Source organism: Pristis pectinata, chromosome 6 (assembly GCF_009764475.1).
Source record: "Pristis pectinata isolate sPriPec2 chromosome 6, sPriPec2.1.pri, whole genome shotgun sequence".
NCBI classification, from domain to species: domain Eukaryota; kingdom Metazoa; phylum Chordata; class Chondrichthyes; order Rhinopristiformes; family Pristidae; genus Pristis; species Pristis pectinata.
Genome location: NC_067410.1, coordinates 99,306,734 through 99,334,243, shown reverse-complemented (window position 1 = coordinate 99,334,243; position 27,510 = coordinate 99,306,734). Strand labels below are relative to the sequence as shown.

The 27,510-nt window shown below is 38.5% G+C and overlaps 1 protein-coding gene across 2 annotated transcripts in view; it reads left to right on the top strand.

The window, feature by feature from the left end:
- Window positions 1-27,510, top strand: part of xrn1 (5'-3' exoribonuclease 1) — a 102,818-nt gene that overhangs the window by 9,367 nt on the left and 65,941 nt on the right. For both annotated transcript variants that reach the window (XM_052018968.1, XM_052018967.1), the window contains exons 3-15: window positions 4,644-4,741; window positions 7,169-7,278; window positions 10,482-10,592; window positions 11,337-11,422; window positions 13,403-13,490; window positions 14,903-15,071; window positions 15,193-15,260; window positions 16,603-16,734; window positions 18,701-18,791; window positions 19,097-19,211; window positions 23,146-23,235; window positions 24,685-24,841; window positions 25,140-25,259. In XM_052018968.1, the coding sequence (XP_051874928.1) occupies window positions 4,644-4,741; window positions 7,169-7,278; window positions 10,482-10,592; window positions 11,337-11,422; window positions 13,403-13,490; window positions 14,903-15,071; window positions 15,193-15,260; window positions 16,603-16,734; window positions 18,701-18,791; window positions 19,097-19,211; window positions 23,146-23,235; window positions 24,685-24,841; window positions 25,140-25,259 (1,435 nt within the window). The remainder of the gene's footprint in view (window positions 1-4,643; window positions 4,742-7,168; window positions 7,279-10,481; window positions 10,593-11,336; window positions 11,423-13,402; window positions 13,491-14,902; window positions 15,072-15,192; window positions 15,261-16,602; window positions 16,735-18,700; window positions 18,792-19,096; window positions 19,212-23,145; window positions 23,236-24,684; window positions 24,842-25,139; window positions 25,260-27,510) is intronic.

Genomic DNA, 27,510 nt, shown 5'->3' with positions numbered 1-27,510 from the left:
GACCTTGGATCTGGAACAAAACTTGTTGTCTACTGGCAGCAGTGAACTCTACCCTCCTATATGCTTGAGACCTGGACTGGCTGCAGTCGGCCTCCTAAGACATTGGGGAAAATACCACCAATACCGTTTCTTCAAAGTTCTTCAAGTTCATTGAAAAGACAGTGACCCAATGTCAGTGTCATCTCCCAGACCAATATCCCCAGTATTGAGGGCCTAGTTACATATTCTGTTATGTAGTGCAGGCCCTCTCTTTTGCTTGATTGATACCAAAGTCCTGAAGAGAGAGACGATTCTGAGCTCTGATCTGGGAACAGGTGACCCAGTGGACAAAAGAAATGGTCCAAAGGTGTGCTCAGAGCCTCCTTGGGAAAAAAAAATGAAACATCCCCACTAACTCTTGGGAATTGTGTGAAGAAGGAGCATTTGAATGATATTAATAATCCTGAGGCCATGTATCAGGAGCAAAAATATCAGAGGCCCAGTATCAACAATGAAAGGAGCGGACTACTTTGCAAACTACCTACCTGAGTCAGCTATCGCCTGCCCCATTTGTTGAAGAGTCAGCAGTTCCCATGTTAACCTCATGAGTCACCTCCGAACCGTTGAAACAGGAGTGGATACAAGTCATCCTTGATACTACGTGATTACCTCATATGGACCCAAGCAAGGATTTAAGCTTTCTGGGATGGAGAAATCTTGGAAGGTAAATACAATTTGGAAAGAAGTGTGGTTCAAATTCCCCAGAATTATGCCAGGATTTAAGGGATTAGTTACACTGTGACGACAGGGTAAATGAACGACATTTATTCTGTTGATTTTTGGAAAGTTTGGGGTGATTTAATTACCTACAGGATTTAAACCCTGTGCATGAAGAAAATTCTTTTTACTTAGGGTTTGGCTGAAATTTGGAATGTACTGCTGGCAGATGTGGTGGTGTCAAGAACAACTGGATAAGTATATGCCAAGGAAAAATGTGCAAGCCTGCAGATATGGGGCTGGGGATGGAAATAAGTGAAAGTATTGAGTTACTCTGGTAGAGAGTGGACATGATGAGCCCAATGGTTTCCTGTGTTGTGATTCTCAAAATGGGGTTCAGTAAGATAGGTACAGAGAATATACCCTCACTGCTGAGGGAGAACTCCAGAATTAGGTGAAAAATTCTTAAAATTCAAGTTGGGGCATTCAGTCTTAAATCAGGTCCTATTTTTTTTTCCACAAAGGTCAGAGAAGCCTCTCCCAGTTAGCTGTGGATGATGAATCAGTTGAAATTTTTTGAATTTTGTGTTTGATAGCACATCGAGCAAAAGTTGATAAATAGATGTAAGTAAAGTACAGGGAAGACATGTTCTCATTTGATAGCATAAAGGTCTAGATGACTGAATGGCATTTCCTTGTGTCTATGTAAAATTAATTTGAAAGGCATTTTCAAGGAGTGCTGATAACAGCCTCAAAGTCACAAATTGCATCCTCTGACATTGATTCAATTTCACTTGCTCTTTAATGTTAATCATAACTGAGGTGTGTGCATGTTGCATCTTGGTTGAATATTGAAATGCCTCTTTGTAATCATCCTGGAAGGCAATGATAACCCTGTGATTCCTTCACTTTAACAACCTAAGATTAAGACTATCTCTTCAATTTTGTATAATGCACTTTATTTCCTTGGGCTGGTTGATGCTCCCTTTGGTCTTGTCTTGAACCCACAACTTTTCCTAATTTCTTTGCTGTTTTTCCCTCTGATGGTCTATCTGAACTTGGCTTATCCGTGACACCTAGCTTCTACTCTTTGGTCCCGTTCCTATTAAATTGTGATCACTAAGTTCTTTTCCTTGCTTCCTGCTAGCTGTAGTTCTAAATGGTCCAAATTCATCAGCTGCTGTTCACCTCTGCATGATTAAAAAGAAAATATACACTTTACCTTTTTACCTTTCTGTCCAGGAAAACCACTGTCCCAACTCCAACATATCCGTTGATTGTGTTGTCACCTACGTACCACCTTCCCTGCAGTTCTAGTCTCTCCAGTCAGATATCTGACCCTGTTGCCACACTAGAATGTCCCTATTCAAAGTCAAATTGCATCCTCTGACATTGATTCAATTTCACTTCACTTTTTATTATTCGTAATTGAGATGTGTGCATGTTGCATGCATGATGTAATTGCAGCATGCAAAGGGTTCACTGACATATCGGGTGCAATGTATGTCACACGTGTCAGAAGTTTGTGAAAGTGAATAAATAGATAGCATGCAGGTGGCACACTAGTGTAGCTGGTAGAACTGCTGCCTCACAGTCCTGGCGACTCAGATTCAATCCTGACCTCTGATGCTGTTTTTGTGGAGTTCTCTCCCTGTGCACTGGTTTCCTCCCATATCCCAAAGATGTGCAGATTGGTTGGTTATATAGCGATTGTAATTTGCCTCTAGTATGCAGGTGAGGGGTAGAAACTATGGGGGATGATAATCACAAAAGCATTTTCCTAAGTACAGATGTAAGTGACTATAGACGGTAATTGCTGTTAACTAAGCATGGTTCAGTGGTCAATTATAATGGTGGGCAACTGGATCTACCTTTTTCTTTGTGTGTCATAGAAATTTGTGCAATTATATTCTGTATGTATACCTTATTAAAAGACTATCCCTTGTATTACAAGGCTATTCTTTGGGATATTGCTAATGGTAATTAGAAAAATGTGCCATTTTATGTCAGCTAATAGACAATATGTTATTTATATTATTGCTCAGATGATTCAATTCAAATTACATTCTTTCCAATTGGGAAAAAATCACAAAGTCCCTGCCTACTTTTGATTTGTGGTAAGGCTTTTCAGAGTGTGCATCTTGCCCCAAATTTAATGTTGCTAATTTCTAATCGAATTATACATGAGGATTCAAGAATAAATGCACTCTTCATATTTGAAGGACAAAAAATAATTAAACCCAGTTCACAAGTGCAACGTACCACTCATTTTCAAGTCGTATTCCAAATTTCAACCATTGCTTTGCATAATATTTTTGCTTTACCATGATTCACATTTATAACATTGTCAAGAGTAGAAATATAGCAATTTAAGTAATTTGGGTGAGCAAAATAAGAAATGAGTGGAACTAACTGGATGGTTGTTTCAAGTATCTGGCGCAGACAGGTTGCGCTAAATGACCTGTTCAGCAACGTTATCTTCTGACTCTGAAGTGGTGGAGCAACAGAGAATATTTCAAGCTAAGGAGCTGGGGGAATACATCTCCAATATGAAAGCAAACAAATTACTGTCAATAAGGAGGCAAGTTGCTCACAGACTTAAGACTGGTATGAAGTATGTGTGCAAACATAAGACTTCTGGTGTATTGTGTTTATAGAGCTTTTGAATGTTGTGTGTTACTTTTTTAAAAATAACTTCAAGATTCAGAATCCACAGGAGGCAGCCATTCGACCTATCCAGTTCTTGCTGGCCTGTTGAAGAACAATTAATCCTGTTCCATGGTCTTTCCTTCTCCTTTGAATATTATATCTAATCTCCTTTTGAAAGCTACTCCAAACCTGTATCCATTGCCTTATCAAGCATTGGATTCCAAAATATAACAACCCATTGTGCCCAATTATATTCTGATGGTTTTGCCAATAGCCATAAATCTGTATTGTCTGGTTATTGACTATTGGAAGCACTTGATTCTTATTTGCTCTGTGTAAAACCTTGATGATTTTAAATATCTTTATCAAATCTCCCCTGAAGCTATACTATTCCAAGGAGAACAATCCCAGCTTCCTCTTTCTATGCACACAACTTCATCCCTGAAAGGGTCTTAAATCTCTTTCGGAAAAGACATGATAACCTTTTAAATGTGCTGCTCAGAATTAGATACGTTACAATAGCTGGGGCTGAACACGCTTTTTGTACTTTATATATCTATTAATAAGATATCTTGTTTACATTCTAGAAATAATTAAAACGTTATTAGATGTAATGAGGGGGTGACCTAGGGCTGTGATGTGATGTTTAATGGTTGAAAGATATTGTGGTAAGTATGTATTGACAAGAGGTTCACTAAATGTGGAGGGTGGGGTGGGAACAACAGGGAGGTTGTGAGGTCTTGGTAGCTATGTGAGTATTCCATTTTAAGTGTTTTAAATTACTTTAGCAACTTAGTGAAACATTGCAAAAAAAATGTCTTTTGGCATACCGAAGAGGGTAGTCCTTGGGATGGGTGAAGTGGGAGAAAATCATGTGAAACTATTGAAAGGTGCAGTAACTATTTTTGAAATAAAACAATGCTGGAAATGCTCAAGGTCAAGAACCATGAGTGCAAAGAGAAAGGTCATTGTTTGGGTTCATGACCTTGCATGAACTGCACACAATTGGAACAAACTTTCTGTTGCATGGACCAACAAACAAAAGACATTTAGGCTAGAAGCTGCCCAGACTGAACAAAGTTAGAAAATCCTGGAGGATGTAGATCAAATTATTTTTGAAGTACGCATACTAAACACATAATCTTACTTTTCTGTCTCCTTTCCCATTGCACATTTATTTTTGCACAAGGAGAAACTTGTCAGGTGTCTATAATCATTACACAGTATCTTTCCCTCATGAAAGTGTGTATTTCCTGTTCATGTGACTCAGCGTGATTCCACAATTTTTTAAATTATAGATCAGCAAAGGAAGCAGAAGAAAAAATTAAGAAGGCCTTGGAGAAAGGAGAAAACCTTCCTACAGAAGCCAGATTTGACTCCAACTGCATCACCCCAGGTAACGTGCCCAGCAGTAGCTGCATTTTCTTCAAACTAAATACAAATTTTACATAGAATTGAATAAAATAGTGATATATATATATTTTTTTGTGTACGGTTTAAGTTCTTGGAGTTGTGGATCATAGTAATTTATTTCCAGAATCCAGGAAGGGAAAACTTTTCTGTGCTTTTAATATCCATCATCTGGGTTGTATAAACATGATAACCTCATTTATCTTTTGTGGTACCAGATACCTCACTGCGTGGATTTCCTAAACCACACTGATCTCATCTGAGTCTATTGACCTTTGTATTTCCAGATGCTATAAGATGGAATAACTTTTCCCTATCCTGATGCTAATCAGTGAGTTTTAAGGGTTTTAATAGATTGAAGGCCATAGCTTGTTTATAAATGGTCTGATCAGAAAGGCATCAATGGGCTGTGTGTGTCCAAGAATATACCTTCTTCAAAGAATAGAAATTTAAGTTCTTGATCTTTAAGTGAGGAGTATGCAATAACAGTTCTACATAAAGACTTCTTGTGCCATTTAAGTGCACTTTCTATGGGGAAATCTGAATACTTTATAATAAATTATAAGCTTCTAACTAATTTGGATTATTGGATCCTTTAAGGGCTAGAGCTCCCTGAAGATTCATCTGTTCAAAAAGCAGAAATTTGCAAGTTTTGGAAATATGAACCACATTAGTTTTAAGCTTAACAACATTCCAAATCATCAATGTAAAGATAAATGTTGCAAAAAAAACTCCATGTGCTGGAAATCGTAAACTAAAAAAGAAAATGCTGAAAGCATTTAACAGATCAAGCAGCATCCATGGAGAAGGATACAGAGTTGACGATTTGGATCAAGAACTCTTGATCAGGATCGAAGAAATGAGAAAATTATCATTTTAAGTTGCAGTGATGGGGAGGTGGGTAGAGAACAGTGGGAGTGTCTGGGGCAGAATAAAGCTGCCAAGGTGACAATTATTGCAAAAAAGTGCAGTTAGAGACAAGAGAAAATAGGAAACAAATTGAAGCAGAACTGTATAGCCACATCTCTGAAGAGGGCGAAAATAAGAGACCTGAAATTGCTGAATTCAATATTGAATCCAGAGGACAAAAGATGAGGTACTGTTCCTTGAGCTTAGATTGGGCATTGTTGGAGTATTGTAAGAGTCTAATAACAGAGAGAAGTCAGCATGGAAATGGGAAGGAGAAGTGAACTAAAAGTGAATGAAAGCTCAGGATTGCTCTTGAGAACTGAATGGAGGTGTTCTGCACAGTGGTAAACCGTTATGCATTTGACTTCTCTGAACAAAATAGACAAAATTAGAAGAAGTGAAAATGAATTGGTGCTTCACTTGGAAGAATTGGGTCCCTGGATATGGAAAGGGAAGAAACATTCCCTTGGTTCTCTGCATCCTTCCTCCTCTCTGCAATTTAAATTATGCTTTTTGTTCCCTCAGTCGTTCTACTGAAGATGCCTTGACCTGAATTATTGACTGTTTGATCTCCCCACAATGCTGTTTGATCACAATGCTTAATACTTACAGCATTTACTATTGTTGTTATGTAAAGTTCTATTTTGTGAAAGAAATCTTCTATTCACTTCAAAAGACCTGAAGCAATCATAGCAATTCATTTTCAATGATGGTGCTAATTAGTCACAGCCAGTTTGAAAGAAACAGATTTGTTGTCCTTACAGCATCACAAGTATTCTTGTACTTGTGACAAGAATTCTTTAGTCGTTGTCGTGAAATTCAGTCCATTCCAATTATCATTTATCAAAGCACACAGTAAACAGTAAATAGAATAGAATGAATTTGAAGCCTTCACTGAATCCAATCACGTAGCTCTGTGATGTCATGGGAGCTTAATCCTGGTATTTGCAGAAATGTGTTTCATGTGAAATATCCATTCCTTGCAATAAATCTACAATATCAAAGTAGAATATACAGTTAGGTTCTCCATTGGGTACCATTAATATCGAGTGTTAATCTACAATTCATGTGTGATACAACTTAATGATTCTTGAGTGTCAGCTTTCAACTGAATTCTGAGAGCTGCACATTTCACATATAATACGCTACTCCACTGGATTGGGTTTAAATTCATGGATAAGCAGATGTGCAGAAAAGATTTTGTGTTTTCTAATTCTGGATTCCCACTACGGTCACATTTTTTTTTCTATTGTTCCAGTTAAATCTGTAAGTACTTTGTTTTACATTCTTGAAGATACCAAGGCTGGTAATTACTGTAGAAAAAGAGAGATGATAACTCTATATGGGTTGTATGAAGGGCAGTCATTGAACCCTTAGTACAAAATGATGTCTGAAGCTCCATCCTTATTACACAGCAGCAGCAGTTCAAGTATTGTTTTCTTTTTTTTCTGTGTCCTTTTGGAGAAAATAAGTTTTTCACTTGTATGTTTTTGTTTTGTTTCAGGCACTGCTTTTATGGCCAGGTTACATGAGCAGCTAAAATATTTCGTAAATATGAAGATTTCAAGTGATAAATCTTGGGAAGGTGTGACTGTATACCTGTCAGGTCATGAGGTAATTAAACAATAAATAGCCCAGATTTGTTTTTCTTCTCAAGTTGAAAGTCCAAATGGATGAAGGAAGGAAATGTTATATAAACTTCAGAAAGTTAGTTGGGATCATCAAAAATACAAAAATAGTTTGGGTTTAGAATGTATCAAAGTAAATACGAGAAATATGGCTAATAAGCATAGTGGGCATGGGAACTAATAGTGATGTGGGAATATAATCCAAGACCAGGCTCAAAAAAGGAAGATTGAATGCATGATATACATATTCAGGAAAGGTAGGGATGAGGAAACATAGTATTGTTAATTTTGATTTGGGAAAAATATGATAATGTTGTTACGGACGCCAGTTGTTGGGTAGGGGTTCCAGTAAGGCCAGGTGGTCAAAGAATCTGTTTGGTTCTGAAAAAAATTATGAAGAAGCTATTAAGCTGCATGTTGTGTTTTATAAATCACCAAATAGTAGAAATGAGCTATATGAATAGATTTGATAAAGAGTGAGACATTACATCATTTTGAATGATGCGGTGATTCCTTAAAGAGCCAGAAAGAGGAATTTCTGTCCAAGAAGATTATCAGTACATTCCAGCCCAGATAAGGAGGTTTTGTTCCATCTAATCATGAAGAATGAAATAGGAATATGGAAGTCCTGATGATAGTGTTGTAACTGCTATGATTAGATTAGATATGGAGAAGGGCAAGAAGCAATTTAGCAAGGAAAAGCTCAAGGAGGAATAACTTTACCTATCTGAAGAGTGCAATTGTGTCGAAAGGTTGATATGCAGTGAAACAGCAAACATAGAAGTGTAACAGCTCATGCATATTCCCACAAGTGGGAAATGAAGAGCAACAAAACCAAATGTTTAGAAATTACAGTGAAGCAAAAAGGGGATGTATGACAAATATCATCTTTAATAATCTAATCACAGAAAATACTGAGGGGAAGAGAAGCAGGTACAAAAATAGATTAATGGCTACATGAAAGTGAACTCGCAGATCTTCTCCAGACACATTAACAATTAAAGGATTGAGAGAGGAACAGGAAAGCTAATTAGAGACCAAAATGGAGATATGTTTACAGAAGGCATGGCTGCGATACTAAATGAATGCTTTTCCATTGTGCATATCAAGAAAGATGATTTTGCTAGCATTGCGAACTGAAGTCGTTGCCAGTATATGGAAGGAATACTGTTAAAGTAGTACTGCAAAGGCACATGGTAGAGAACTCACTGTTTTGTGGGTAGGATACATCGGTAGTTGCTGAAATGGAAATGGGATGACACTGTAGTTCTTCCGAAATGTACAATTTTAAAGGATGCGAGAGACAACAGGATATTTGTCCATAGATCTTTGAAGGTTGCGTGACTGATTAACAAGCTACTTAACCAAATGTCCAAGCCTGGATTTTTTTCTGTGAAAGTGATGGATAAGTCAGACAAATACAGTGAACTCAATTTACCTTAAATGATGAGGAAGCTTTTAGAAATAATCCACAGAAAAATTAACAATAATTTGGAAAAGAAACATTGACTAATTGAGGTATGTTAGTTCAGGGCAAATTATGTTTGACTAACCAGATTGAATTTGGCATTCAACACCATCATTCTCTCAGTACTATTAAAAAACTTCAAAACCTGGGCCTCTGTAACTCCCTCGGCATCTATATCCTTGACTTTCTGATTGGGAGACCACAGTCATTGCAGATTGGTAATAACATCTCCTCTTTGCTGACAATCAACACAGGTGCACCTCAAGGATGTGTGCTTAGCCCACTGCTCTACTTTCTCTACACTCCTGACTGTGTGGCAAGGCACAGCTCAAACGCCATCTATAAATTTGTTGGCACTGTTGTTGGCAGAATCTCAGATGGCAATGAGGAGGTGTACAGGAGTGAGATAGATCGGCTGGTTGAGTGGTGTCGCAACAACAACTTCGCACACATCGTCAGCAAGACCAAGGAATTGATTGCAGACTTCAGGAAGAGGAAGTCACAGAACATTGACCAGCCCTCATTGAGGGGTCAGCGGTGGAAAGAGTGAGCAGCTTCAAGTTCCTGGGAGTCAACATCTCAGAGGATCTATCTTGGGCCCAACACATTGATCCAATCACGAAGAAGGCACGCCAGCGCCTCTCCTTTATTAGGAGTTTGAGGAGATTTGGTACATCACAAAAGATTCTTGCAAATTTCTACAGATGAACGGTGGAGAGCATTCTGACTGGGTGCATCGCAGCCTGTTATTGGAGGCTCCAATGTGCAGGATCGAAAGAGGCTGCAGAGGGTTGTAGACTCAGCCAGCTCCATCACCCAGCATTGAGGACACCTTTAAGAGGCAGTGCCTCAAGAAGACGGCATCCATCATCAAGGATTCTCACCATCCAGCATGCCCTCTTCTCATTACTACCATCGTGGAACAGGTACAGGAGGCTGAAACAGACACCCAACGTTTTAGGAACAGCTTCTTCGCCTCTGCCATCAGAGTTCTGAACAGCTCATGAACACTACCTTGCTATTCATCTCTTGCACTATTTATCTATTTATCTATTTATTTATTTTTGTGGCTTATAGTGATTTCTATGTCTTGCACTGTACTGCTGCTGCAAAACAACAAATTTCACGACATATGTCAGTGATAATAAATCTGATTCTGAGTTTTTTGATGAAGTAGCAGAGTGGGTGGATGGTGTTAATATGTATTTTGGCTTCTAAAAGGCAATTGCTGAAGTACCAAAATAGTTGGAGGATTAATTTCCAAAATTACAGATGACTTGAAATTTGGCAAAGTGATAAGCATTGAGGAAAAGAGCAGAGGACTGGGACGGACTGATCAAATGGACTAAATGTGTGGCAAATGAAATTTGATAGAGAAAGTGTGAGGTGGTATGTTTTGATAGAAATGATGAGGAGGGATGACACTTGTTAAATTGCAACATTTGAGACCCTGGAATCATTGGGTGTGAGATTATTTAGCTCTGTCTGCTGCTACTTAGCGTGCATGTTGTTGCTACGCGACATTGACACATCATGGCTTGATATGGCTGGTGCTGCTCCCAGCGTATCTTTATACATGCCTTATTTAATTAGTGTGGGCTGCCTCTCTAGATGATAATGGTAGAGTGAGGGATATACTGAGCCATGAGGTTACAAATTGTTATGGAATAAAATGTCACTGTTTAAATACCAGTTTCTAAATGATGATATCTTGTTTTTAGACCCCAGGGGAAGGAGAACACAAAATCATGGAATTTATTAGAGCTGAGAAAAGAAAACCGGATCATGATCCCAATACAAGACATTGTCTCTATGGGCTGGATGCTGATTTAGTATGTATTAAATTATGCTCTTGGGCAACACACATTCAACAGTTATACTTACATTTCTCTTAACTGGCTTTCTCTCTTTTAATCTCCTCTTTCTTCTCCAGTCTCTCTCTCACCCACACTCTCCTTTCCGTCGTGCTCCCTTGATCCAATTGGTGACTAAATTAATTGCTAGACAAGGGAGTAAATTTGATTCCCCACTATCATTTCATGTCAGATTACCAATTTCATAAAGTGCTATTAATTGAAGATTTAGGTGGCATTGAATAGTTTTTATTTTACAATAATTAGAAGTAGTTTTATTTGTGTTGATGCAGTTCTAGTTCAGAAAACATGATTAAAACCTCAGTGCTTTTGCTTAATTTTACTTTAATCAGGATAAATGCATTCATTCATGTTACCATCATCAGGGAGGAGGTACAGGAGCCTGAAGACCCACCCTCAACGTTTCAGGAACAGCTTCTTCCCCCACCACCTCCCCCCCACCCCCCCATCAGATTTCTGAATGGTCCATGAACCCATAAACACTCCCTCATTATTCCTCTTTTGCACTATTTATTTATTTTTGTAAATTATAGTAATTTTTATGTCTTTATGCCCTGCACTGTACTGCTGCCACAAAACAACAAATTTCACCTCTTGTGTCAGTGATAATAAACCTGATTTTGTTTCGTGTTCCAAGATGGCTTTTTTCCAATGTAATGCACTTAACACTGAGTAATTTATAGACATTTCTGTTTAATGCAGATTATGCTTGGATTAACAAGCCATGAACCAAATTTTTCCCTTTTGAGGGAAGAAGTTCGATTTGGTGGCAGAAAATCTCAAAAAAGGTAGGATCTTTGTACTTGTGAACAGCTTTCTTCAAGTTTTAAATTAAAATTTTATTTTTTCTCTTAGAAATTCATTAACACCATTTTTGATTCTTGATTATTTTCCCTGCATTTGTAGATTACTTGTAGGGCACATTTAATAGTCAAAGGAGTGTGCAACAGTTCTCTGGGCACACTGGCCCTTTCCTTTCTGAGAAGGGAATCTTTGGAATTTGCTGTATGTCTTTCCCCTACTGCAGGGATAAAATAGTAGTACTTTTGCTATTCTTTAGATTCTCCAGATGTTTCAGTAGCTAGTTTTTTTTATTCCAAAATAAACATTATTCATCATTTTTTAAAAAAAAACAAACTATATACAACAATAAAAACAGTGCAAGCCTTTACATTCATGTACGGATCAATCATTAGTGTTTCTTTTTTTATATACATAAGAAAAAAAACCACAACACCGATGCCACTCTTGGCTCCCTGGGGTGCTACCCCAGTCCCATATTTACAATATTTAAGGGGCTTCCTCGCCTGACTCCGCCCCTCCCTCTCCAGTGCCAGAAGAACCTTAAACCGTAGTCCTTCCCCACCGAGCCCTTATGTTGGCTGCACCCAGCTTCAGTGCATCCCTCAGCACGTACTCCTGCAGCCTGGAATGTGCCAGTCGGTAGCATTCCCCAACAGACATCTCGCAGTGCTGGGAGACCAACAGGTTTTGGGCAGACCAAAGGGCGTCTTTCACCGAGTTGATGACCTTCCAGCAGCAGTTGATGTCCGTCTCCGTGTGTGTCCCCGGGAACAGCCCGTAGATCAGAGAATCCTGTTTTACAAAGCTGCTGGGGATGAAATGTGACAAGGACCCTTGCATCTTTTGCCACACTCTCCTCGCAAACCCACAGCCCGCAAAGAGGTGGGCGACCGTCTCGTCCCCAGCGCAGTCCTCCCGGGGGCAGCGTGAGCTGGGACTGATGTTTCGACCATGCAGGAAAGATCTGACTGGGAGGGCCCCTCTCACCGCTAGCCAAGTGAGGTCTTGGTGCTTGTTGGTGAGTTCTGGCGATGAGGCATTCTGCCAGATGGTCTGGACAGTCTGCTCAGGGAACCACCCCACAGTGTCCATCGAGTCCTTCTCCTGCAGTGTCTGTAGGATGATCCATGCTGACCACTGCCTGATGGACTTGTTAATCTGTGTTATGGACTCAGTGAAAGTCACTTTAAGATAGAGAGTGTGTGTGTATGTGTGTGTGGGGCGTGCTTACGTCAATAGAAGATAAAGGACGTAATGACGTGGTTGAAGAAGGCAGAAGAAGAAGGAGAGAGAGAGAGAAGGGAGAGAGACACCAGCCTGCTTGTTTTCTCTATCGATGGATGAGAAACAATAACTGTGTTTGCCACTGAAATCCATGTATGGAAGTTGGAAGTAATCCGGTGGAGTTCACTTTGTTGCTGACCTGTAGAAGGAAACAGGTATTTGTGTGTGGACGACCACGGTTCGGATGCTTTTCGGGGTGAGGAAGTCACTACCGAGTAAACACTGAAGTGTCGTTTGGGTTCCATCGTGGAACATTTGGATTTCGTATGTACTCTCTCTATGTTTTTCTACATCTACATCTTATCTTCAGACAACGGTGGTTGTTGAAGAAGCCCTTGCTCATGTTTCACCTTATGGCTTGCGGAACTGAACTTTAAGAACCATTCCGGAACTGGGAGTTTTGGACTTTGTCACACACACACACGAGGAGTTTAGTTTTAGGGTTAACGTTCGAGGTTTAACATTTTTTTGAATTCTAACATACTAACATTTTTACTTTTATTTTACGTATTATCATAAGTAGTGATTAATAAAATAGTTTTTAACACTGAATCATGCTCAGTGTGTTTCTTTTGTTGCTGGTTTGTGACATCTGGAAGAACTTTTTCACAAAGGGTTATTCTTTATAATGCTGATTTTGGTCCACAGGTATCTGTTACTGACTGTTTTCTTCATTGCAGGATTGCTGCAGTTGAGGAAACCACATTTCACTTGTTACATCTGTCCCTAATGAGAGAGTATATTGACTATGAATTTTCATCGATTAGAGTGAGTATTTGGATTGGGATTAATTTCTAATGATGATGTCTGAACTGAATACTCTTGTGCTATTTGGCTGTTGAATAGGTATCATTTAAGTAGAGACTGTCTGCAAAGAGCTTTTTTCTGGTGACACCTGTGCTATAAGTTGCTGCCCACATAGACTGATGCCTTCAGAAAAAAGTTTCTTCAAAGTGTCTGTGGAGGTTTACTCTGAGTAGTGAAGTATGGGAACAAAACTGAACTGAAGGATAAAAGCAATGAATAGGTATCTCTATTTTACAATTGATTACAGTGAGAGATGTAAGAGTAATGATCTAATTCACCATTTATAACATAATATACAGCAAATTTTTAAAAAACCCTTTGATCTTGTTTGTAACATGTCATGACTACCAAAGGTTCTGCCAGTGCAACTCTACAACCATCTACTACAGGACTAAAGGCAACACAAAACAGTTTTAGCTTGACGTAGAATCTACAGAATGACTGAAGAGTCCAATTTCTTACACATTGTGTAAAGAATCAAATTCTAGTAATCTAGTGATGAAGGATGTTCATTGGCCATTGATGAAGGACGTTCAATCCATGATAACGTGTAAAGAAGATACTATTTGGTTTCATTTTTGGCATCACAATTTGGGTCAGATGATGCCTGGATGTTAAGGACGATCACTCGCCTCACCTCTTGAATTCAGCTCATTGGTCCAGGTTTGGATGAGGTCTGAAGCCAGTGTCCAAGCAAAATCCAAACTGGATATTGGTGGAAAGGTTATTGGCAAATAAGTGTGCTTGCTTCAAATGAGTATGAATGGTTGATGACAACTTTTTGTTGTTGGAGTTGTTATTGTATTTTGTTGATTTAAAAATGTATCAAAGATTGCACGATATATTGTCCTTTCTCTCTGTGACAGCAGCGCCTGTTTCCATGCACTATTTTGGTGAAAGGGAAAACTTATTTCAACTCACCTTGATGTGGATGGAGCAAAATGATTCAAAATTTGAGACTGGTCTTGGTCTAACTCCCTTCAACTGATTTCACCACCATCACTAAAGAAACATATGGTCTCCATCAGTGCTTTGGTACTTTAGCTGTCGTTGAACTTTTTGAATATGTTCAAGAATTAGCTGTCTTGGTGATTATGCTACCAGTATTGGTATTTTGAACCTAAACCATTAGGATAGTGCTTTTAACATGAGAACAGGTTAAAACAACATTTTTCTTCCCCTCAGTGATAAACAGACTGTTAAGTTGAATTTGGTAGGGTCCTTCCTTGCTGAGTTGTGACCTGATACATTAGCAACTGTCGGATTTGCAGTAGCATGCTACTGGATTGAACCTTACACAGAGCTGCATTATCACAATTGTTCTGGAGCTTTTATTAAGCTTGATTAAATTGCTTGTTGTTCTCAATCAACAGGGAAAGATTTCCTTTGAGTATGACCTTGAACGGATAATAGATGACTGGATATTGATGGGATTTCTTGTTGGTAATGATTTTATTCCTCATCTACCTCATTTACATATCAATCATGATGCACTGCCTTTGCTATACAAGACATATATTGAGGTCCTCCCAACTCTTGGAGGTGAGTACTTGAAACAAAACATTTGGTTAGTAAATTTTTTGTACTTCATTCTAGCTTGGTGTCAAAGATTGTTTCATAGGCATGTAAATAATTAGTATAATTTTTACTTTATTTGGATCAGGGTATATTAATGAAGGCGGAACTTTAAATTTGGAACACTTTGAGAAGTATCTTGTAAAACTGTCAGAGGTAAGCTCAGATTGTTTTCATTATTTGAATGCTTTATTTAAAATCCACCATATTCGATCTGTTTCTGAATCTTAAATTAAACAGATGTTTTTGGATTGGTGTGCTTGAGAAAAAGGCCTGTGATATGTCAACTTTGACTCTAAGATTACAGTAATATGCAGTGACTGTTGTGCACATATTGCAGATTGATCCACTTGTCCATCTTTTGGGGTCGAAAAACTTATTGACCCCTGTTTCAGCTACAGTGGTTCTAAATTTAGTTTGGCTAAAGGTATCTACAGGTCATATGGTGGCTATTAAATTCAGCAAACAGATTGGAGGCATTGGAGTTTTCAAAATTTTGGTTATTTTGTCTTTCTTTTCCTTTGTATCTCCAAATGCAAGTTTCAAAACAGAATTTCATGTCTCACTTTTCCCATCCAAAGAGGTAAAGTCAGAGGTGAACTCTGCATCTCTTTGCCAATCTGTCAATCTTTACAAAATATATCCGAACTCATGTGATCTGTCTACCCATTTTACATCTCCACGTAGGAAGGTTCTGACTTGATTGTTGCTTTCATTCTCCTGCTTTTGAGAAATTTCACCTGGACTTGTGATCAACTTGAACCTTTAACTTTTTGCCTCAGTTACAACTATTTACTTCATAGTTGCAAGGCACATGTGAGACAAGTTGTAGTTTTCCATGGTCCAAATATAATTTGACCCTCTTGTTTTGGGGCTCAAATTGTGAACCTTAACTAATAAACCAATGGATTGATTTGTTAGCATAGCTTTCTGCTTTAGAGTAAGATTTGACGTTTCAAAGTCGGGTACCTTTTTATTTTCCAAGCAATGATCTGAAATAGTGGATGTGGTTTGGTGCAAATGTCTATGTTAAGCCTGCTTCTTGTATGTTTAAAATGCCCTTTATGAGCCTTTTTTTTCCAATGGCAGGGCAAGATCTTGGTGATTTTTTTTTCTTTCTTTTCCAGAAGTTTATCTGAAGTATTTTATCTCTGATTTATCAATGATTGAAAAATTAATGATAAGCATTAAATCTTTAACTCGCATCTTTTCACATACAAAAACATTCAAATGTGGTTAAGGCAATTGCCTGCTAATTGAGACTTGCTGGCATTAAATTAAAATTGTTGCAGTGTTTTATGGCACTTTGAGCAAACTGGCCAAAGCCTTTCTGTCTTTATAGAAGACAGCAAGGTTTTTAAAGAAATGTCTGCTAATTGCTAGCGTATATGAACTAGATTCCATTTATATTTGATAATCAATGAGATTTATCATCAATTCAGTCATATATGGGTGTGTTTTGTTTGTGATTAATCATAACATAATTATTTGCTTACAGTTTGATCGTGAACATTTCAGTGAAGTTTTTGTTGACCTGAAGTGGTTTGAAAGCAAAGTAGGCAAAAAATACCTCAATGAGGCAGCAGGCATTGCAGCAGAGGAAGCAAAACGGCGTAGAAAGAAAAATAAGGTAGGTATTTGATTTTGATTTGTAAATTTTGTAGATGACATGAAAATTGGAATTGTAGATAGTGAGGAACGTTGTCACAGGATACATCAGGATATAGATTAGTTGGAAATTTCAGCAGAGAAATAACAGATGGAGTTCAATCCAGACAAGTCTCAGGTGATGGATTTTGGGAGGTTAAATGCAAGAGGAAAGTGTACAGTAAATGGCAGGATGCTTTGGAGCATTAATATCCAGAGGGATCTTGGGGTGCAGGTCCATAGCTCCCTGATAGTGGCAACATAAATGGATGTGGTGGTAAAGAAGGTGTGGGGCACGCTTGCCTTCACCAGGAGAGCTACTGAGTGTAAAAGTTGGGGAGTTGTGTTGTGGCTGTACAAATTTGGTCAGGCCACAGTTGGAGCATTGTGTCCATTTCTGGTCACCATACTACAGGAAGGGTGTTGAGGGTGCAGAAAAGTTTTACCAAGATGTTGCCTGGATTGGACTGTATTACACTCCTTACAGTTAATGCACTCCAATTAGGAGAGATTCAACAAACTTGGATTGTTTTCTCTCATTGGTAACTGAGGGGTGACCTGATAGAAATATATCAAATTGTGTGAGACATAGGCAGGGTAGATGGTCTTTTTTCCAGGGTGGAAATGTCAAATACCAGAGGGCATAGCTTTAAGGTGAGAGGGGGAAGGTTTAAAGGAGATTTGTGAGGCAAGTTTTTTGTTTACCAGAGTTTTGTAGGTGCCTGGAGTGCACTGCCAGAGAGGTGATAGGAACAGATAAGATAATAATGTTGAATAGGTATTTAAATATACACATGAACTGGCAGGGAATGAACATTGTGCAGGCAGATGGGATTAGTTTAGATTGGTGTCATGGTGCAGATATAGTGGGCAAAGAGCATGTTCCTGTGCTGTTTTATTTTGTTCTTGAATTAATTTTTACAGCTGAATAATGGATGAACTTTTTAAGTTAGTGTTATATTCTGAGAAAATGAAATAATGTAAATCAATAACACACCATGTCAATGAAATTCTCAAATGATTCATTTTGACAATAAGGAATCTGAAAAGTTCCAATCAAACCTGCTCCTTCCACAGACTGAAATTTGTCTTTTCAGATTTATTTCATCTCCTGAGGGAAAATTCAGTGGAAGTATTTCCCCACACCCAAGCATCATCAAATCTCTAAAATATTTTTTTTATTTTTGTTAATTGAGCTTTCCCCAATGTACTCTATAGTGAATTCTAATTATGTCCTGTCTTACAGTATGGAAACCTCTGGTCCGCCAATTGTTTCAGTGTCCTCAGCAAATGGAGGGGATTGCTAGTTGCTAACTGAATTATTGAAAAACCTGATTTCAAACACAAAGGCAGCATGCATCTGAAACTTGAAGTAATTAAGCAAATAAAAGAAAATTGCTATCCACTTAAACTCACCTGTGAACCGGTTGTTGAAGTTCTATTGATCATTTTTCACTCCTTTCCAGGTCATTAAGCTGCCTATGTACTATGACTGTATTTTAAAAGATTAGGAGAAAACGTATGTTTGCCTAATCTGAATTTATTTGAATTTTACAACAATTATTTCAGAAATTCGCTTCGTATCATTATGATTTGAGAATCAGCAGATTGAAGTTTGAAATTACCCAACTCAAAAATGTAACAAAATGGTTATTATGTATTCCATATTTTTTCAGGAAGCCTTAATTTCTCTGCCAAGGTAACTTATTTAAGCATACTGTTAGCTACGTCTAATATGGGTTGCAATGTGATGCCTTATGATTTGGAAATTAATCGTCAGACTATGAGAATAGAATCAATTCATCAGTCCCATGTTATTCGTTGTATTAGTTGGCTAGCTGTTGAAGAGGTCTCTGTCTACTCATGGGGAAGTTTGTAAGCGTGCTGCCTCTTTATTTAAGGGAGTTGAATTGGGTGAGGAAAAAGTTTATCCATTTACTTATTTACAGATTCGAGATGATTTGTGCCTAGCGGTACTAGATGAAGGTCAAAGTGAAGCAGAAGCCTGCTTGGACTGCAGTACTGAATTGAATCACAAAGGTAATAGTGAAGCCATTCAGCTTTCATTGTATTACCATTCATTCTCTGGATCTCAGAGAAATATTACATTTTAGTGTCGCTTGAGAATTTACTTCGATTAAATCGTAGCTGATTGAAATAGGTTGTTAAATTTAGCAAGGAAAAGTAATGCATTTGTCTGTTTTGAGTTAGTTGTTTGTAGTTTAAGCGGTATAATTATTTTGTTGAAATATCACCATAGTGTATTTAAACTGATTTACATAGCCACATTTCATTCCATTTCTGTATTTGCATGAATAACCTACACAGTATACTTTACTCTTCAGACCTATTGGACAATGACAAAGATGAGGACGATGAGGATGATCTGTTTGAGACAGAATTCAGGCAGTACAAGAGAGTTTACTACATGACTAAAATGGGCGTAGAAGTTGTTTCTGAGTAAGTGAATCTTGTTTGTTGCTCACACCAAGCTAATATTCAAGCATATGATTATATTGTGTTAAGAAGAATAAAAAGATGGTTCGGGGTTTCATTTGAGATGATCCCTATTCTGGGAGAAACTTGATTTGAAGTATTTAAATCTAACATTGATGGGTGAGTTGCAAAATTTGTCTATCTAGTGTCACAAACCAGCAACAAAAGAAACACACTGAGCATGATTCAGTGTTAAAAACTATTTTATTAATCACTACTTATGATAATACGTAAAATAAAAGTAAAAAAAAATGTTAGTATGTTAGAATTCAAGAATGTTAAACCTCGAACGTTAACCCCAAAACTAAACTCTTCGTGTGTGTGTGTGACAAAGTCCAAAACTCCCAGTTCCTGAATGGTTCTTAAAGTTCAGTTCCGCAAGCCATAAGGTGAAACATGAGCAAGGGCTTCTTCAACAACCACCGTTGTCTGAAGATAAGATGTAGATGTAGAAAAACATAGAGAGAGTACATACGAAATCCAAATGTTCCACGATGGAACCCAAACGACACTTCAGTGTTTACTCGGTAGTGACTTCCTCACCCCGAAAAGCATCCGAACCGTGGTCGTCCACATACAAATACCTGTTTCCTTCTACAGGTCAGCAACAAAGTGAACTCCACCGGATTACTTCCAACTTCCATACACGGATTTCAGTGGCAAACACAGTTATTGTTTCTCATCCATCGATAGAGAAAACAAGCAGGCTGGTGTCTCTCTCCCTTCTCTCTCTCTCTTTCTTCTTCTTCTGACTTCTTCAACAACGTCATTACGTCCTTTATCTTCTATTGACGTAAGCACGCCCCACACACACATACACACACACTCTCTATCTTAAGGGGACTTTCACTGAGTCCGTAACACCTCCCACCTAAAAAAAAAATTTTCCCAAGAAAATTTTAACCGCGCATACAGTTAGTAATGTTAATAATTATCATGCTACACAACTACAGACTATCAGATTAGTATAGATACATGTTTCCCATTTAACATCGGGAAAGACAATCAGCAATCACATTATCTTTGCCTTTAATGTGAGTTATCATGAGATCAAACTCTTGCAAAATTAAACTCCAGTTTAACAGCCTTCTGTTCTTGTTTTTGACTCGGCTCAGAAACACCAATGGGTTATGATCTGTATACACAGTCAATGGTTTCTGAGCAGTGCAAACATATACACTGAAATGTTGCAAGGCTAAAACAAGCGACAGTAATTCTTTCTCTATGGTGGAATAATTCTTTTGATGCTCATTAAATTTCTTTGAAAAGTAAGCTACAGGATGGTCAATATCATCAAGGTCACCCTTCTGCAACAACACAGCTCCTGCAGCTTCATCACTGGCATCTACTGCTAATGAAAATGGCTTTTCAAAGTCAGGTGTTCTGAGCACAGGATGGTAGCATAAAATGGCTTTCAGCTTCTTAAATGCTTCTTGACAAGAGTCTGTCCAAACAAACTTTACTCCCTTCTTCTGAAGATTAGTTAGGGGAAGAGCAATATCAGCAAAATTTTTACAAAATTTTCGATAATATCCAACCATTCCCAAAAATCTTCTAACAGTCCTCGTACCTGTGGGAATAGGGAACTCAGATATTGCTTGAACTTTTGCCTGAACAGGAGCTTGCTTGCCTTGACCTACAACATAACCAAGATACGTCACAGTGGCATGGCCAAATTCACTTTTAGCCAAGTTAACTGTAAGGTTAGCCTTGGAAAGTCTTTCAAACAACCTCTCTCTCTCTCTTTCTTCTTCTTCTGACTTGCTCACCCTGAAAAGCATCCTCAACAGACAAAGCAGAATAAGCTTTTTGAGCTTTACCTTTAATCACACTCTGTACCATAAGAGCCCATCCTTTCCTTGGCCAGTTTGAACTCACAGCAACCTTTTCAAAATGTTGGAAATACTGATCAACCTGATCTTCTTCAAACGGAGGGACTAATCGAACCTCCCTGCTGGCTGAAAAATCATCATCAGAATCAGATTCCGAACTCCTACGCTTCATTTGTAACTCATGCTGCCTCTGTTTCTCCTCGTTATCCAGCTCCATCCTCTTCAATTCCATCTGCTTCATTGCTAGATCAGCCTCTATCTTCATCTGAGTTAGCTTTTGTTCAGTCTCTAATTTCTTTTGTTCAGCCTCTAATTTCTTTTCCTCTTGTTCGGCCTCTAATTTCTTTTGTTCTCGTTCAGCCTCTATCTTTAACTGGGTTTGTTCTCGTTCAGCCTCTATCTTTAACTGGGTTTGCTCTCGTTCAGCCTCTAATCTCTTTTGTTCTCGTTCAGCTTCTAATTTATTTTGCTCTCGTTCAGCCTCTATCTTTGCCAGCTGCACCTGTGCCTCAGAAATTGCTATTTTACTGCCAGGAAACTGTTTTAACACTTCCTTCTCAAACACTTTCTTTTCCACATAATGGCCAGCTATCAGTCTCTGAATATCTGCCTTTCTCATAGACTGCTTTACTTCTGTAAGGTTTAGCCTTGTAGCAATCTTTATCAAATCATCCTTTTTCGCCACCTCCAATCCCTTTTGGGTTGGTGACTCCAAAAATGCCTTAATATCCATTGCTGCTGGTTTCCACACACACAAGCCAATTAAAAAGAATTTATCAGACCTCCCTCAAAAATCTTTGGATTGAATCTCGAACAAATTTCGTCAATCTGGGGTACAATCCCAGACGACACTCGTTAACCTTGGGAACTATCCCGGACGAGCCCCCAATTTTGTCACAAACCAGCAACAAAAGAAACACACTGAGCATGATTCAGTGTTAAAAACTATTTTATTAATCACTACTTATGATAATACGTAAAATAAAAGTAAAAAAAAATGTTAGTATGTTAGAATTCAAGAATGTTAAACCTCGAACGTTAACCCCAAAACTAAACTCTTCGTGTGTGTGTGTGTGACAAAGTCCAAAACTCCCAGTTCCTGAATGGTTCTTAAAGTTCAGTTCCGCAAGCCATAAGGTGAAACATGAGCAAGGGCTTCTTCAACAACCACCGTTGTCTGAAGATAAGATGTAGATGTAGAAAAACATAGAGAGAGTACATACGAAATCCAAATGTTCCACGATGGAACCCAAACGACACTTCAGTGTTTACTCGGTAGTGACTTCCTCACCCCGAAAAGCATCCGAACCGTGGTCGTCCACATACAAATACCTGTTTCCTTCTACAGGTCAGCAACAAAGTGAACTCCACCGGATTACTTCCAACTTCCATACATGGATTTCAGTGGCAAACACAGTTATTGTTTCTCATCCATCGATAGAGAAAACAAGCAGGCTGGTGTCTCTCTCCCTTCTCTCTCTCTCTTTCTTCTTCTTCTGACTTCTTCAACAACGTCATTACGTCCTTTATCTTCTATTGACGTAAGCACGCCCCACACACACATACACACACACTCTCTATCTTAAGGGGACTTTCACTGAGTCCGTAACACTAGTGTCTTGCATTGGCTCCAGAAATGTAACATTATGAATTTGCTACATTAATTTCTGACCAGTCTCTATGAACTTTGCTTTCATGTACCAAGAAAGCTGTACTGTTATTTCTGTGAGCATGCAACAGCTATATTGCCTGTCCAGTGTGTCGTAGAACACTGTATCCAGTGCAAAATGAGATATTGGTTGAGAAAACAGTTGAGTTCATGTCTGTGGTTAAAAATGCTGCTGTAACTGTTGAAACTTGCACACAAAGAGTTGGTACTTTTGAAAAGATATTGGATATTATCCAAAAAGTGGGGAGAAAATACTTGTTGAAAAATCTGATTTGAATTCCAGAGAAATTAATATTCCCCTCTTTCTCACCCCTTTACCCTTATTAGGGTAATAGCAATAGTTAGAAGTTGTAGTATTTAGAAAATTATTGATTTTTCTTTCTTCCTATTCCAACAGTGAATTTCTTGCTCAACAGGCAGAGTGTTATGTTCAAGCAATACAATGGATTTTGCACTATTATTACCACGGTGTACAGTCCTGGAGCTGGTAGGTGTTTGGATGAAGATTCTTACGTAGAATTTTTGTGAAGCTGTACCGTTGTTTTATTCAAATGTAGTTCTACAATTTATTTTTTTTAACTGTATGGAATTTAAAGATTTATTCTTGGAACAAAGCTTATAAAGAGTATAGAGGTAATAAATTAAGATGCTATTAGTTCAGTCAGATAACTTTGCAACTTGGCATGTACAAATCACTTGCGGCCTCCACAGTAAAATTAGGGATGTTTGTTTCTAAATATGGGACTTGGATGTCCCTGGCAACATCTGCTTTTATTGTCCTTGAGAAGGTGGTGATGAGCCATCAGGATCCTTCTGTTGAAAATATTTCCACTTGTCAGGCAACAGACATTCTCGACCAAGTCACTTACGTGTATGACAAACAACTGAGGTCCCAGCATCAACCTTTGCGGTACACCACTCATTGCAGACTTCCAGTCAGAAAAACGCTCCTCCACCACTACCCTCTGCCTCCTATCACCAAGCCAATGTTAGATCCAGTTTGCCAAAACGCTTTGGATCCCATGTGACACAACTTTCTGGGCCAGCCTACCAAGCAGGACCTTGTCAAAAGACTAGCTAAAGCCCATGTTTTCTGCCTTGCCTTCATCAATTTTCATAGTAACCTCAAAATACTTAATCGGATTAGTGAGGCAGGATTTCCCATGCACAAAACCATGCTAACTTCCCTAATCACTCCCTGCCTTTCGAAGTTATCATAAATCCCATTCCTAAGAATTCTCTCCAATAGTTTCCCTTCTACTGCCATAAGGCTCACTGGCCTGTAGTTTTCTGGCTTGTGATACTGACCTGCTTGATCCATGGAAGTAGAAAATGTTTTATCACTTTCCAGCTGATGCCTTTAAAATGACAAGGACTTTGGGGAGTCAGACAGTAGGGCACTCACTGTGGGATGCTCATCTTAATACTACGTTTAAGAAGTGTTCAGCAGGGATCTTTTCTGATGCAAATATCTGATTGCAAATTCTTACACTATGTTCCACTATATAAACTGGAAGTGCAGAGAAGGTGGCTGGCAACTATTTTGGTGACTTTTGATGAAGTATCTGCCTTGGGGTCAATTATATACCAGTTTTCATAGAAACTATTGAACAGGTTCATTAGAAATATATTCCAGTGAAGGTGCATTTTCTTCAAATTTACCACAATTTTTGAGTTGCCCTTCAACAATGAATTAAAATATAGTTTCTAGTGAAGCAATAAATTTAGTGATTCTGATGAAAGATTGTCAACCAGTAAGATTAACTTTGTTTCTCTTTCAAAAATACTACCAGACCTGCTGAAAATTTTGTTTCCCTCCTGCCCCCCCCCCCGCAAGATTTCCTTCAGTATTTTGCTTTAAGACAATTTCTTGTATTTATATCAATATTGTAATGCAGTGCCATTTCAATAATTGAATGTCTGTTTCACTGCTTAGGTACTACCCTTTCCATTATGCACCTTATCTGTCGGACATCTGCAATATTAGTAAGTTGAAGATGACATTTGATATGGGAAGACCATTCAAGCCATTTGAGCAGTTACTTGCTGTTCTGCCAGCAGCTAGCAAAGATCTTCTGCCCAGTTGCTACCAGGTAAATTAAATTTGTTTGGTATTTAAAATAATAAAATTGTAAATTGGCATTTTGCTTAGAATTACCTGTGATAATTTGCATAATGTATCATAAATTACCAGCAGAATTCAAATATTCAGCTTTCGGTTGTTTCCCCTCCCCCAATACCTACAAAAGGTTAGGCTGCTTTGTGGTGTTTACAGCAAAATAATAGATCTTACAAGCACAATAGATGATAGATATCTTAGTAAAAAAAAAAGACATCTTTCATAATACCTGTAAAGCTTAATATAATTGATTATTGTTTTTACTTCCTCAGTTTTTAATGACTGATGAAGAATCTCCAATCATAGAGTACTATCCTCCAGACTTCAAAACTGATCTAAATGGCAAGCAACAGGAGTGGGAAGCTGTTGTACTGATTCCATTTATTGATGAGGTGAATATCTTTTGAATGTTACCACTTGGTGTTTCAAGACTTAAAATGGTTAAAATGAACCAGTCATCACCTTTTAATGTCTAAATGTGACTATTCTTTAATGAAGTGTCTCTTTCATTCTTGATTTGAAAATAATGATTTTTTTTTTCGTTGCCAGTAAGCAGCCTGAGGTTTGTACTTGAACATGTATTTGCTAATGTCTTTTTCCCTTGTTCTAACTTAACTAAAATACTGTTGAGGGTGGTGTAGGGGAATTTTCCATGGAACTTTCGTGGTGCTTATTCATGGGTCATTCCATTGTACGTTTTTTGTTGACTTTTTAGATTTCTCTGTGATAGTGAAAACCTGGATTTATATAATACCTTCAAAATGGAATACATACTTTCGTGAATACTTTGCTTAAATACTTTCATGAGAGACAGGGAAATTAGGGAAAAAAAGGTCTGAAGGAATAAATACCTAATCACGATGGCAGTGTGGCAGGAACTGCTGATCCAAAGAATGAGTTTGGTTAAAGTTCTGAAAGTACTAGGAGTGATGGGAGGAAATGACAGAAGGCAGAAGAAACTGAATGCTCTTGACACCGATGGGGAGGCAAAAGAAGACGATAACCAAAAGACGGAATGATCTATGAAGAGATAAAATACTGGAAGGTGTTTCACTAGATATAGTGAGAAGGTAGAGGTATTTAAAGAGTAAGTTTTTTTTTAGAAGACATCGGTTAGTATCAGTGAGGACAATTTGCTTGGCAAGGTATCCTTCATGAAGGTTAGAAAGCTGGTAGGGAGTAAATTGGTGAAATCTAGACCAGCGTTAACATATGGGTGAGGCTTTTATGACCATAGGGATAAAGTAGATATAGAACCAGATGACGAACAAGGTACAGAAGGGTGACTGAGCAAGATATGAGAATAAAACAGTCTGACAGAGGTTTGGGAGGAGGAGCATAATAGGGGAAAATGTGAGGGTATCTACATTTTGGGAGGGAAAAACAGGATATTGTTCTAATGGTGAGAAAGTGCAGAATACTGTTGGGCAGAGGGATCAAGTTATCTTCATACATGAATTACACCAAGTCAGTACATGGGTAGAACAAGTTAACATGAAAGCAGATGGAAGGGGCATGGAGTATAAAAGTAGAGAAATCTTGCTTCGGTTTCACTCAACAGATTTGGTCTCCTTTAAGGATGGATGTACTTGCATTGAAGACAGTTCTGAGAAAGTTCATCAGGTTGATTCCTTGGATAAAACAATTTTCTGATGAGGAAAGATTGGGCCTATACTCCTTGGAGTTTAGAGGAACAAGAGGTGATAGTATTAAAAATGAGCAAGGTTCTAGGTAGCTTGAAAGGTAGGTGATGATCTGCAATTAGATCCCTCTTCATGATGTTTCCCCTCGTGGAGGAATCCAGAACAAAGGAGCATAGTTTCGGATTGAGGGCTGCCCATTTTCAATGAAGATAGAGGAACTTATTCTCCTGGTGTTGTGTATCTTTGGAGTACTATAATCCTGAAGCATTGTGAAGGTTAAACGTATCATGGCTAAGATGAACACATTTTTAGCCTACAGAGAATTTGGTGGTGGTGGGGAACATGCTGATAGTAGAGTTGAAACCAAGATCACATCAGCCTTGATCTTATTGAAAAGTGGAACAAGCTCAAGAGGCTATTTGGTCTACTACTCCTACTATTTCTTAGAAACATAGAAAAACTACAGCACAATTCAGGCCTTTCGGTCCACAAAGCTGTGCCGAACATGTCCCTACCCTAGAAATTACTAGGCTTACCCATAGCCCTCTATTTTACTCAGCTCCATATACCTATCTAACAGTCTCTTGAAAGACCCTATCGTATCCGCCTCCACCACTGTTTCCAGCAGCCCATTCCACGCACTCACCACTCTCTGAGTAAAAAAACTTACCCCTGACATCTCCTTTATACCTACTCCCCAGCACCTTAAACCTATGTCCTCTTGTGGCCACCAATTCAGCCCTGGGGAAAAGCCTCTGACTATCTACCCTATCAATACCTCTCATCATCTTATACACCTCTATCAGGTCCCCTCTCATCCTGCGTCTCTCCAAGCAGAAAAAGCCGAGTTCCCTCAACCTGCTTTCGTAAGGCATGCTCTGCATTCCAGGCAGCATCCTTGTAAATCTCCTCTGCACCCCCTCTATGGCTTCCACATCTTTCCTGTAGTGAGGCGACCAGAACTGAACACAATACTCCAAGTGGGGTCTGACCAGGGACC